We start from the raw sequence: 13,969 nt of genomic DNA, 5'->3' as shown, positions 1-13,969 counted from the left end.
TATATATATATATATATATACACTGTATATATAGAGTCTATTTTTATTTCTCCTAATGTGAAATATTTCTCTTGAATTATTAACATCAGATAAAGTTGATATTTAAACAAAACATATGAGCACTAAAAATGTTCCTCTGGGAAGGACAAACATTAAGAACACAAGGAAGTGCAATGCAATATCTTCTGCAACAATGAGTAACTGTGAAGGAACTGCTAGGAGTCATTTTAATTTGAGCTGGGGTAACCTTTGACCCTGCGTGGACTGCTGCCTTATCACAACAAACATACATTTTTTCATGTCACAAGGAGCTGAGACAATGACCACCTGTCCGGCCAAAATAATCCCTTAATGTGTGTTGCCCTCTTTTGCCAAAACACTTCACACACGATGTCTAAATGAGGCAAAAGACTCCCAAAAATCTAGCCGACTGTCTGCATGAGTGCTTCCTTATAATAAATCTGGCCATAGAGACGCATGAGTCAGACTTCTTCTCACACCTCAGGAATGCTTGCCCCATTTAACCTCTAAACAAGAACAAGATTCCTGTAAACACACACCATCATTCCCAACCTAACTATTCCAGAGCACAGCATGGTGACCAGACTTCCTCCGTACTATGAAAATGAATCTATGCAGCTTAAAACCAACTTAGTCTTTGTATGAGGCAAATGAGTTGCTTCAAAATGCTGCAAGTTTAGTTTTAGCTTAGTGTTGCATTACTGAAAATAAAAATTAATGTAATTTACGATGATATTGTATAGCCTGATGCCAGGGGAATCCATTAAATGATTCATTTGTAGCAATTCTATAAAATGATTCAGTTTAACTGATATATTTTTTATTTTGTTATTATGTCAAAAACATATTGATGTCAATGAATGTGTCTGAGCTTTCCCTACAAAGCCAGAATAGAATGAAGACATTATGTTTTTTTACGTTTCTTGACTCGTTTTTTTTTACTTTTCCTTCCCGGCTGGCACTGAAGCATCCCTGGTTGAGCCGCATAACTGCTGGCTCCATGTCACTCAGGGAGTGTGTACATGTTTTTCTATCCCGATGGGGACTTAAACATGAATGCACACCGACTCATGGGGACTCGTGTCACCGTGGGGACCTAAATCGAGGTAATGTAAAAATGCAGAAAGTTTTCTGTGAGGGGTAGGTTTAGGTGTAGGGCTGGGGGGGGGCGGTATCATCTTAAAAATAAAGGTGCTTCAAAAGGTTCTTCAAGCGATGCCATAGAAGAACCATTTTTGGTTCCACAAAGAACCATTCAGTCAAAGGTTCTTTAAAGAACCATCTCTTTCTTACCTTTTTGTAATCTGAAGAACCTTCTTTCGCCACAAAGAACCTTTTGTGAAACAAAAAGGTTCTTCAGATGTTAAAGGTTCTTTATGGAACCATTTAGACAAAAAGGTTCTTCTATGGCATCGTGAAGCACCTTTGTTTTTAAGAGTGTAGAATATACAAGTTGTACAGTATAAAAACCATTACGCCTATGGAGATTCCCCACAAGGATAGTGAACCAGACATGATTGTGTGTGTGTGTGTGCGCGCGTGTTTTTGTGATTTATGAGGACACAAATTTGTATAATGACATGCCATAGGTATTACAATGAGAAGGTGATTTATGAGGACATTTTGAGTGTCCTCATATCTCAAAAGGCTTATAAATCATTCAGAATGAGTTTTTTGGAAAATCTAAAAATGCAGAAAGTTTCCTGTTAAGGGGTAGGTTTAGGTGTAGGGTTGGTGCAATAGAAAATACGGTTTGTACAGTATAAAAACTATTACCCCTATGGAATGTCCCCACAAGGATAGTGAACCAGAGAATCGTACAGAAACTCAAAAACACATTGATGTCAATTAATGTGTCTGCGCTTTGCCTACAAACCAGAATAGAATGAAGACATGATGTTTTGCCTTTTTTTAACTTTTCCTTCCCAGTTGACTCTGAATTATCCCTGGTTGAGCCGCATAACTGCTGGCTCCACGTCACTCAGGGAGCGTGTATGTGAAAACCTGACACGGCCCCGGGCCCCTCAGAATGACATAAAGAGGCAGGTGTCTCTGACTCTTCATTGCTCTGGACCCCCCTGGCCGACCGCACACTTCAGGTACAGCAGTGTATATTTAGACCCGAGACATCTCAGCTACATACACATTCACAAACATACGTGCATATCCATGTACAGCATCTGAAATCCTTCTAATGCATAAGAAATGTACAATAGTTTTATAATCTATACATGTCAGAGACAATGGGCTGAACAATACATCAAAATAAAAATGAAACTTAACTGTATCAAAAACTTTTATTCAGCGCCACACACATACATGAGGACATATTACTATTTTTTTAATATATAAATCTAATTACAACTACTAACAACTAACTCTAATCTTACCCCTACACCTCAAACAAAAGCTTGGAATTATTAGGTGGAAAAAATATTATTTTCCTCATTTATGAATCATTTTAACTTTGAGAACATAGAATTAGAATAAGTAAAAACATATCTCAATAATTTTCAGGCTTTTAATACTATTATTAATATAAATATTACTACATTTTTTTATCATTTTATTTTTTTTTATGTTTTAAGAAAAACATTATTTACTTAATATTTTTTAAATTTAAAGAACACTCCTAGACTAGGAGAAATAGGTTAAAAAACGATACTCAATACTTTTTATCCTTTTGATGATATATGTTTTCCACATTGTTTTTCACTAAATTAACACAAGCAATAATATTTTACTATTTTCATTTATATGCACCAATATATAGTAAAATATAAGCAGCGATAAAATCAACATATACTGATTTTTTTACTAAATTATTTAAATATATATATATTTTAAAATAATGTAGACCTCTGTGGACATTTTTAATGGATGGCAGTAACAAAGTTTTAAATCAATCATTAATTAATTGAAACTGAATTGAACTGATAATTGAACATTTGCTACTGAAGTTTCAATCACAGACATTAGTTACGGGACAAAGGGGAAAAAAATCATAAAATTAGACACCAATTAATGACAACAACTTCATCAAAATCATCACTGTATTCACAATATTTTAAATATATTGTAAATATTCAATATACTTTTAAGGACAATTTTATTCCCAAAGTATAGCTACTATATGAACTGTACTGTAGGTAAAACCACACCCACACACAAACTCTCACTCATTTTCTTTTTGTGTCCATCTTACCTCAAACACTAGAAAAGCTGGGATGAAGGCTTGTAAACTGTGTGCAAGTGTAATTAGGTTGTGATTGATTTTGTAGGGGCTCTTGGCTCCTGGATTAGCAGTGACAAGTGAGTGTGTCAAATATGGATATGGACCGTCTCTAGACGCCTCCACTTGGCTCCGGTGCATTTCGAGATGCGCTTGAGAGTGGAAACAAACCAGGATGCCCATTGATCAACAGCTGGATCACTTATTTACCTCACAAAAAAATTTTTGTATCAATTTCACAGCACTTCTGACTGAACGCGAGAAGCTTTTTCTCATTATCACAGCAATATAATGTTTTATAGGCGTAAAGCTCAAATTGTTTACCGTGATGCAATAGAGCTGCAATTATGCATGCTAATTATGCACAATTGAATGGTTATTCAGGTGCTACAGGCGGTGATGAAAACTCCCCAGACAGTGGTATGTTTGTAAATGTGAGCAGGGAAGAGAGGCTTGACACGAGGAGGGCAAAGGCCCCATGTCCCTGTCTCATGTTCAGACATGTCTTCCTCTCCAATCTCACTTTCTGTCTCCTCTCCCCTCCAGCCTCTTCACTGCTAATTGCTTTTCACACCTACGGTGTGTTTCAAGCATTTTTTTCAGGCCTACACAGTCCCCCGAGTTGTCACTAGCTGCACTAAAGAGCAGTTTGTCTGAAGAAAGACATAGACAGACAGATACACAGGTGTACGGATGCTACTATCCTTGTTTGTCTTGTGCATGTACATGAATACATCGTGTTTGTTTCTTGCCCGTGTTCAAATCAAAAGAGATGTGCTGTGGTGACACTGGGTGTAACATAATTGAATATAATTGAATATAATTGAATAAAATCAAGTATGCCACTTGAAAATCATTGTAATCAACTGATACCATGTGATATATGTATGTGCCATGGTATTACCATAAAAAAAAATTTTTTTTTTTATTTTTTTTAAATATAATACCATGTTCTTGGACACCTTCGGAATAATAATACCAGTACTGTAGTATTCTTAGAAGTACCTTACACCAGTGCTTCTCAAACCTGTCCTGGGGACCCCCAACCACTGCATATTTTATATGTCTCCCTCATTTATCACACCTGATTCAACTCATCAGCTCATTTGTAGAGTCTGCAAGACTTGAACTGGGTGTGGCCCATGAGGGATACATACAAAATGTGTAGTGGTTGGGGGTCCGCAGGACAGGTTTCAGAAGCACCGCCTTACACTACCATTTAAGTACAGAATAAATCAATCAATCACATTTTTGTCCTATAACATTTTCTCTAAAAAAAATGTGCTTCTGGCTAGCAATAGCAAGCTGAAAATTATGTCTGTAGCTCAAACAGTATAGAATCATAGTGCTAGCAACACCAATGTAATGGGTTCAATTCCCAGAGAAAGCAAGAATTGATATATGTGTGTGTGCGTGTGTGTGTGAGTTGCTTGCCAAAGTGTCTGCCAAATGTAAAAAATGTAATGTCTACTGGCTATTAATAGAAAGGGATATATTCTGCCTCAGCTTCTTGTTTTAAAAATAAATACGTCAATACAGGAAATAAAACTGCTCTTGACAAGTCATTTCATGTCTGACCAAAGTGTAGCTTCCTTGCTGAATCCTGGAAACAAAACTTAGCTGAAATCAAACAGCTATTATGATAGGCTGCGTGACATATCTTTATTATCCTATGAAGATGTCATGTAGCTCTTTGATCTTTTTTCAAACTCATCTCAATGGCTTTTTTAGAATATAATTCAGTCTGACACACAATCACATTGGCTTTTCAATATCAAATAACACAATGGCTGCTCATTTGAATTCTGCCATGCTTTTAGGCCAGCAGCCGCAGGACGTGCTCCAGGATGGCTCGTCAACCGGCCAAGACACTAAAATTGAAATTAAATAATGCTGAGAGTCTGCATGGAAAGCTGCACGCTCGGACCCCGGGCAGCCTAATAAGCTATAAGTGCCTGTGAAATATTAAATAGATGCCGGGGAGAGTTCCCAAGGGAAAGGGAGGGTTGCCATCTTCAAACCGGTCGGGAAACAAATAGCATTGCTGTCCGATACAGCGCTGACATTTACAGATGACTGGGGTAGACCGCAGGAGCCTGAGGCTTTCATAAACAACACTAAAACTGACTTTAAAGCAACATTTGTGTTTTTTTTTAACTCGCACCTTTAGGAAAGAGAATTTTCTGGCCTTCCGAAATTCAGCTTGTTCCCACCAAAACGTGCCATCTCCCAATTCACATTATGTTGCCTTTGAAAGCCTTAGGCCTTATCAGAATGCATTAGGTCCCTTTTTCCATCAAGGATATTAAAACTTTTTTCTGTGAGAATTGGCTTCTCGGGGTAAAGAGAGACTTTTTTAAATCTTTGAATTCCCAAATGTGTCTCTTTATACTACTCCAGACTGATTGCATTTTTTTTTGAGCTATCAATATCTTGATACACTCCGGGGTTGCTGGTATATTTCCAATGCCCTAAAAACATCACTGAAACTGCAGTGTCCTAAAAAAAACATTATTGACCTATTTGAATAATTATCAAGCATGTGAAATCATCAACCATTTAGAATCATCGACACTGATATCCAGAAAATTGATTAACTGTGGCCAGTTAGTGAACAAAGGAATAATGTATGTACTTGAAAATAATGCTGACAAATATATAGCTGCATTTCTAATTAAGCTGTATTTGAATTTAACTGATATACGGTCACAGGTTTATGTACATTATGCAATTTAACACTTCAACTGTGCTGAATAATCAAACTGTAGGAGCTGGAAACAATTCATAAGGTTTGTTGAGCAATTATTGATCAAAGAATAAACATTATTATAACTGTTCAATGTAACTGTGGTATTTTTATTTATGTGATGCTCATTTTGTACACATGACCCCTGTGGCCTTTGGTCCGCTGGTCTGTGCCCTTCTCGACCATGACCTCACTCTTTTGAATGTGCTGGGTCCATTGATTCTTCATTAAGGGCAAAGCACATACATTGATCTTTGTCCCAGAGGAAAAGTAGAAATAGGGTGCAGTTTCCCACAGGATTTTGTGAGACTGTGGTGGGTGGTCCTTGATCCCTCTAGGGGGGTCCGGTGGCATGCTCCCCCGTAAGAAAATTTTGTACATTTTAATGTTAAATTCATAAATCTGGTGCACTTTGAGAGTTCAAAATTAAGAGCTCCAACACAGGTTTGCAAAGTAAAAGAAAAAAGCTGGTGAATGTACTTGTTCTTGAAATTTAAAGGAGACTCAACCCTCTTTTTAGTTGTGATATAGTGTCTCAGTCTCACTGGTGAATTTGGAAGCCAAGCAAATTAAATAAAACAATAATAATAATAATTGTATATTATTATTCCTATGACAGTTATAGCCATACATTGTAAAACAATTGCACTGTGAAATAAATGAAAATGATTTTTTTTTTTCAGGTATATTATTTTACTTTACTCTACTGTAGGGAAATTGCGATACTTTTGTCCTCATTTCTACACTTGCAAGCAGGGCCTAAAACTAACTTTCACATCTGCCAGTGGCTGGTGGCCATAAATATTTTTCCTTGCCATTAAACTGTTTTTGCAAAAAAACGGGCAGTTGCTACTACTACAACAACTAAACATATTTAATAAAAAAAGCCATTTGAAATTAGAACCAACCACTGCATTTTAATCACGATACAAACAAAGATACAAAGATAAAACTTGCATGAAACAAAAACAGACAGGCTGAATGAGAACGCAAATTCACTCAGACAGCAGGTGGTGGTTATGGATCAGCAATAAGAGGGGAAAAAATGCCATCGAAACTTTTGTGAAGTCAGTTCCCTTCAGAAATACATTCATATAAACCCCAACCCCAATATTTATATTTTTCTTCCGAACAGTGAGCTTGCTGTACCTGTACAGTATTTTCTCTGTGCGTGTCTGTTAATTTTAGGCCATGCTTGCAAGAGATAAACCCTTGAGCTTTTATTTTGGCAGAAACTTCAGTTAAACTTTTATTTGGGCGGAAAACTCCAGCTTCTGTGAAAACAGGTTTACAAACATTACTAATTTAATGAAATACTGTAAACATTTGCCCATTAAAATTTTGAAAATTATGCAAATGTGCAAATTATGCATAACTGGTGGCCGTTGCGTTCCCAAACGCGCTAAACTCACAGCACATTCAATAATGGAGTTCACTGCATTCACTGTGAACGGAGCCGCTCTGAGACGCGGAAAACACCGGATCACGAGCAATGTGCACACTTCACTTTGAAACAAGCAGCGCGGGCCGCCACAGTCTAGTTAATGAATGGGAAACACTGGGGTGATATCATGCATGCAGTTTAGAAACGCTGATGCTGCTCAACAGCTTAGCACCTCAACATCTGCAGATAGCGCTGCATAGTAAACGCAAGAACTTTCATCACTTGAGTAGAGCGCAGACTCCCTTGAGTGATGCAGACTTCATCGCACACATCTGTCTTATTCTTACCAGTAATTCTTCTAGATTCCCTCCTCAGCCCAAACAACTGTCTAGCTGTCAATATTTTATGTCTGAGAGGTGATTCTCAATCAGATCTGGTTTCGACTTAAGCCCTTCCACTGCAGTGCAACATTTAAATCCTTCTACAACAATTTACTTCTTCCTCTGTATGCATTATGTGAACTCAGTATTTAGCATTCAGAAGGAACTTGCTGTTTGCATATAGAGTAATGTGTTAAGGCGAGAAAATATAATGGGGATCTATTTGGAGAATGATAATTAGGCAAACTGGGTAGAGACCTGAAGGAATGAACTGAAAAAAATTGCTTCATAGAAGAGAGGGACGGACGGACAGACAGACAGATAGATAGAAAGTGCAAAACAGAGAGATTTCTTCTCACCTCACCACCCTTTTTCTTTCTTTCATCTCAAAGAAGAAGAGTATCACATTAAAGATATGGCCAGATATTTCATTTTGCCATTTTTATTGCATCTATCTCAGATCAATCTGCTCACAGCCCTCCAGGTAAAAGCCATCCGGCTTCACTTCTAGAATAAAAATTCCCTGCCGATAAAAATTCCCTGTCATTGATACCACACCTATCCTAACTACATCATGTGAGCCACAAGATGCTTTTTAGAAGCACTTTAGTTAGTATGGTTTAGGGCACAAGAAGCTGCTTTGACCTTGTCTAGGGTAAATTGTGCAAGCTAAGCGAAACCGAGGCAGCTCCTCCGAGTAACAGAGACTCCGAGCCAGCACTCATAAGTATAAGGTGAATTTAAATGTGCTTGCTAGTGTGTGTAATTGTTTGCTGTCTAAAAGACAGAGCCAGGGCCTTTCAATCATACCTCGCTTAAATGTGCTGATGATGACTCACTGTATATATAGTAAAATACAGAAGGAGGAGATGAACACTTGAAGTGGACCATTAGAAAGAGGCCAGTTTATGAAGCACAGTACCATAAAGCATCTGACACCTCTTCAAATTTTTCCTCACACATTTCTTTCCACTTTTTTCCACTCATTCAGACTGAGACGGAGTAAGAATGATTAAGAATGAGCATGGTACATGGACAACGTGTGTTTTGTGCTATCATAATCTTGCAAATCACAACTACAGAGACCATTACAGCTCTATTTCAGCCCACTACCGAACTGATGGCATATAAACAGCAACACTAATATTGAATATCAGCCTCAGATGGACTCTACATTCTCAGAAAAAAATGGGCAAAATTTTTACCTTTAGAGGTACAACAGCTTTTCACTGGTGCAGACATCTTTGCACCTTATTTACCCCTATAAGGTTCATAGTAGTACCTCAAGGGTACATATTATACTACTCTAATATTATACTACTCTAATGTAGTACTACTCTAATATTCACCTTTTAGGCATAGATAAGGTACAAAACTGTCCTGTTAAGATTATTGCCCCAGTGACAAGCTGTTGAACACCTAAAGATACAATTTTTGCACATTGTTTCAGATATTGGCAAACAAAAACAGTCAAGAGCTTTCCCAAAATGGCAAACTCTAATCTGATGGGCTGGTTTTACTCAATATCCGCTTTGGCAGGGTGCAGAGGTTTATATCAGTTTGTCAGGAAACCAGATCACTACAATGAGACTTCCAAAGAACTACATGCTTAACTTTGCAAGGTTTGGGACGTTCTTGGCATTGAATCTTTGAAATATGTTCAAGAGTTTTGTTTTCAGCAAGTAACCAAGATATCCCTGAGCACACCTGTTCATTGTCATTACACCAAACTAAGGTCTAAAGGGGCATTCATACTGACAGCGATTAAAATGCTGAAGGCTGACAAGTAGCTGTACTGTTGTACGGTTGTCGTATCGTCAATGGTCTCTGTCGCTCATGTCACTTCCAACTGGCCATTCTGAAATGGCTAAATAAGCTGGTTGTTTTACTGCAGGGGTGTCCATTCCTGCTCACAGAGGTCCACCTGCCCAAAGAGTTTAGCTCCGACCCTAATTAAACACACCTGAACCAACTAATCTATGCTTTCAGGAACCTTTCAGGCAGGTGTGTTGGTGCTAAACTCTGAAGGAAATTGGTCCTCCAAGAGCAGGACTTGGACACCTCTGTTTTACTGTAAACCATGCAAGCGAAATCAATACTAACTATTAATTTGCACACTCTCAAGCAACCACCTTAACATTTCCTCCTGAACTAAGAGGCCTCACACTTTCGCCTGTTTTTGGAGCCCAATTGGGAATGTCTTTCAAGGTAATACCTCTGAAACCTCTGTACACTCGTTCTCATTTAGGAAACCTAATCTGAACAACAAATACAGCCAGAGTGGAGCTGTCCAACCTGATTAAGCCACCCAAGCAGGAAAAGAGATTGAACATTTGTACACAGCAAATCCAGAATGTTCATTTGGGGAGTGAGGGGGCATTAACCTGAGCTGTATCAGCAGAACAGATCGGCCACTGAGGTGTGTATTTTTAGTGTCTATCCTTCTCTCTCTATCTCTACCCCTTTCTCCCAATGTCTCTTAACTTTTAAAATTTCTTAACGAGCAGAATATCTTTTGTCCAACAATAAAACATTAGAAACTATATTAAACAAATACCTTGTAGGACAAGGGTGTCTAATCCTGCTCCTGAAAGGCCAATGTCCTGTAGAGTTTAACTTCAACCTTACACAACGCACTTTCCTGGAAGGTTCTTGTCTTGAACATCTTGATTAGCTGTGTGTTTAATTAGAATTTGACCTAAAGTCCTCCATGAGTCTCATAGCTATATGGAACAAGGATGAGCAACTTCGGTGCTGGAGGGCCGAAGTTTGATTAGGGATTGAGCTAAACTCTTCAGTACAGTAGCCCTCCAGGGCCGGAGTTGCATATCCCTGATGTATAAGGTAAAAGAAACAGAGTGACATTAGTAGAACCGATTTACTGGTCATTGTAATGTAAGTCAGACTCTGAAAAGTGAGAGCCTGGATGAATATAATTAATTTTACAGCTGAGGGGAAACAGTTCTACAAAAAGCCTTCTAGACGACCCCCTTTCCCAGTGACAGCTGCATTGCATCCCTGTGTATGCCCTTTAGGCTCGCTTTAAACCGTATTATATCTCTCTTAACTTCACCCTCAACGTCATTCCTCTCTTCAAATAGTTCCACCTCTCCGGGTCACCTCTTTTCTTCCAAATCCTCAGTACCACATACTATATCTCTTTCTCACACATCCTCTTTTCCCCTTCCCCCTGACTCACATCTTTCTCTCTCATCCAATAAATTAAGCACATTCAACGTCTACCTCTTTCACACCCTCTTTTCCCCTTATCTTCCACTTTCGCCTCATCAACAATTCCACACACAGGGCAGGGTCTGTGCTCCATTGGAGGTAAATTAATTGCACGCACGTCCTTATCGTTCGTCATTCCATAGGACTAGTGCTTAATTTTGGCCCTTTTTTCCAGGCAATTTCCTTTATCCCAGACTTTTTTCTCACCTGCAATCCAGTCGTTCCAGCTCAAAGTGGGGGTTGAAGTTTAGCACGATGCGCTGCAAGGGTTCGGGTGCGCTGATCACCCACTGGCAGCTCTGATGGGGCGGGTATTCCAGGGGGTATCCTGGAGATGTGATGTAACCAGCGTTACTGGCATCCAGCTGGCCACCGCATGTCTCAACTAAGACAAATGGGAGAAAGACAAATAGAAAGAAAGTGAGGTGAGGTAGAGTGTTAAATAAGTTAGTTATTAGCCACATACTTAACGCTCATTTGGCCAAGCAGAGTGGCGTAAACTCCAGGCAAATTAAATACATAAATCACAAGCGCTACCAAATCCCTGAGCAAGCACTACATGGCTACCAGGAATACTTATCATCTTGTCAAAACACACAAGGGACAAAAATAATGCTATATGAAGTTAAACCATCATTAAATCAACATTAGCCCTATTGTGTTCATTAATACAAGTTCCTGCGAGTAATTGGTGCATTTTGGATGATACTGGATGATGTCACCAAGGCCTCTTGAAAATACATCACATTATACTGTAGAAGCTGGTTGGGCAAAATGTTGTTGGGAATGCTGACTTAAAATTAAAATAACATCTCCCTAATGGCATTGCTATGTGGATACTGTATTTCTACAGTAAATAAATCTTTAATTTGACAATTTCGTGATATTACAACCACATTTCCAATTACGTTTGTTCCAATTACCTTATTTCCAATGTTCTTTTAAGCTTTCCCACAATGTTATTGTAAAAGTCTGGAAGCTTTCAACACATTTCTTATGCTCTCTACAAGATATAATAGTCTACCATAGCCAACACTGAGACAGGAAGGGACATGCAGGTCTCTTCTCTGGAGGTTCAAGAGGTCATTCCCAAAACTGCAATGGGATCCAGCATAACAAAGCCTTTCTTCTACCACCTCACCTAAAGTAGTTTCTCTGTTATCTTCACCAAACAGTCCTTCCCCATGCTAGCATTCATGCAAACATGCGCAACAGCCCTTTTTCATGCCACCCTCACACATAGAGGATATCACTCTGGTCATTATTATTCTAAATGAAGCTAAGATTAGGAGACAGAAATACTTTCTGGTCTTTCACCATGACAACCGTACAGTGAGGGGTTTTTAACCACATACCAACCAAACGACAACTGAGGAATTACCAGATGGGTCATACCTACTATGCAACACATTTTCATATCACCTTCATAGAATATTTAACTCACTATTTGTATAAATGGAAAACAAGTAAATGTGTTTTCTTTTATCAGAACATCACAATTATATTAATTTTAAATTATTTCACTATTTAAGTTTGAATTGATGATGCCATTATTGGCATGTGTGTTGTTCTCGTCGAAAATTAAAAATCAGCAATGTATTAAATAATATTCAGCATGTTCCTTGGAAATACCGTTTCAATTGGTCATCATTTCATAGGCTTTTCCCATGTCCTGATGCACTTTATAACCCATCAGTCTTTTGTAAAATCCCTTAACTAACAAAAGCCAGTTCCTGAGTGACATCATCCCTTAGGAAGTTACATCACTCGTGGTGAAAACATAGCAGCTTAATGCCTTTTTAAATGTTGATATTATCAGACCAATTTCTGTGATTTTGTCAAACAGGATGAAATGTTTAAGAGTTGAATGTATGTTTTAAAAAATATATATCAAAATAAGCTTTGACTTCCTCAAGTAAGCTAACTGTCACTACATCATTTAGAAGTGACTAATTTTAGCTATTCATTTCAGTCCTGTTCATTTTGTGCAAATAAATGAGATAAAATGAATAAAGCTGAAGTGTCTGAGCTTGACCTGTGCATAGAAGCATATTAATTTTTAAAGGTTACAGAGTTAAAAAGGTACTGCATAAAGTGAATGACTCAGACATTCAGAACATGGTTACCCATGATTATTGCCATCAACCTTATGAGAAGACAAGCCTGAAGATTACATTTTCTGTATGATAAAAATGTACACCTCCACAAAAGGTGACTGGAAACAGCTAACATGCTTATGTTTAGTAGGATACATCACAGCATACATCCGAAAGGGAAAGTGGGAATAGTACAGGTTCAGAGAGGAAGAGGGTGGTTTGATTGAAAGTTCTGGGTCTGATGTTGGCTTCTGCAAATACAGATAAACACGGCCGGAAAATTCCTCCTGTCTCTGACAGAAGTTCATGACTACTTCACCCTTATCCCATATATGCTAAAAGCTCCTAGCATATAGCAGAATCTATACCAGTGGGCACATTTCTAACGTTGCACGAGTTACACAATCATAGCCCGGATGATAATGGATGGAGTCTCTAATATTAAAGCAACACAAAAATAGTGATGCAGCCAGAGAGAATTAAATGAGACACAGTAAAAATTAGACAAAAAAGAGACTCGTAAACCCCAAATGCACAACTCCAGAACTCTCAATAGCTACGAATTTTCTGAAAACTTGTTAAATTGCCCTTCAAAAGCGAGCTGCAGGGCACACTAAAACCATGTTAAAGATCTTCAGCACTATGCATTGGTGTGGTGGAAAATCTTGAGACAATGAGTTGAGTGTCGCCTGAATCCAAGACTCCCATACGTGCCAGTCACAAGAGCCTGAATAAAATGTAAAAGGATGGTTGGGGCTTCTTTCAAGTGTTGACGTTTCCACTGCTATTACAGGTGCATCTCAATAAATTAGAATGTCGTGGAAAAGTTCATTTATTTCAGTAATTCAACTCAAATTGTGAAACTCGTGTATTAAATAA

General features: G+C 38.2%; 1 protein-coding gene across 1 annotated transcript in view; it reads right to left on the bottom strand.

The window, feature by feature from the left end:
* LOC107676043 (neuropilin-2-like) overlaps window positions 1-13,969 on the bottom strand; it is an 83,420-nt gene that overhangs the window by 56,508 nt on the left and 12,943 nt on the right. The window contains exon 2 of the mRNA XM_016470565.1: window positions 11,202-11,379. Coding sequence (XP_016326051.1) covers window positions 11,202-11,379 — 178 coding nt within the window. The remainder of the gene's footprint in view (window positions 1-11,201; window positions 11,380-13,969) is intronic.

This window comes from Sinocyclocheilus anshuiensis, unplaced genomic scaffold (assembly GCF_001515605.1).
Source record: "Sinocyclocheilus anshuiensis isolate Anshui unplaced genomic scaffold, SAMN03320099.WGS_v1.1 scaffold1744, whole genome shotgun sequence".
NCBI lineage: Eukaryota > Metazoa > Chordata > Actinopteri > Cypriniformes > Cyprinidae > Sinocyclocheilus > Sinocyclocheilus anshuiensis.
The sequence above is the reverse complement of the archived record's forward strand: the minus strand, read 5'-3'. Positions and strand labels throughout refer to the sequence as shown.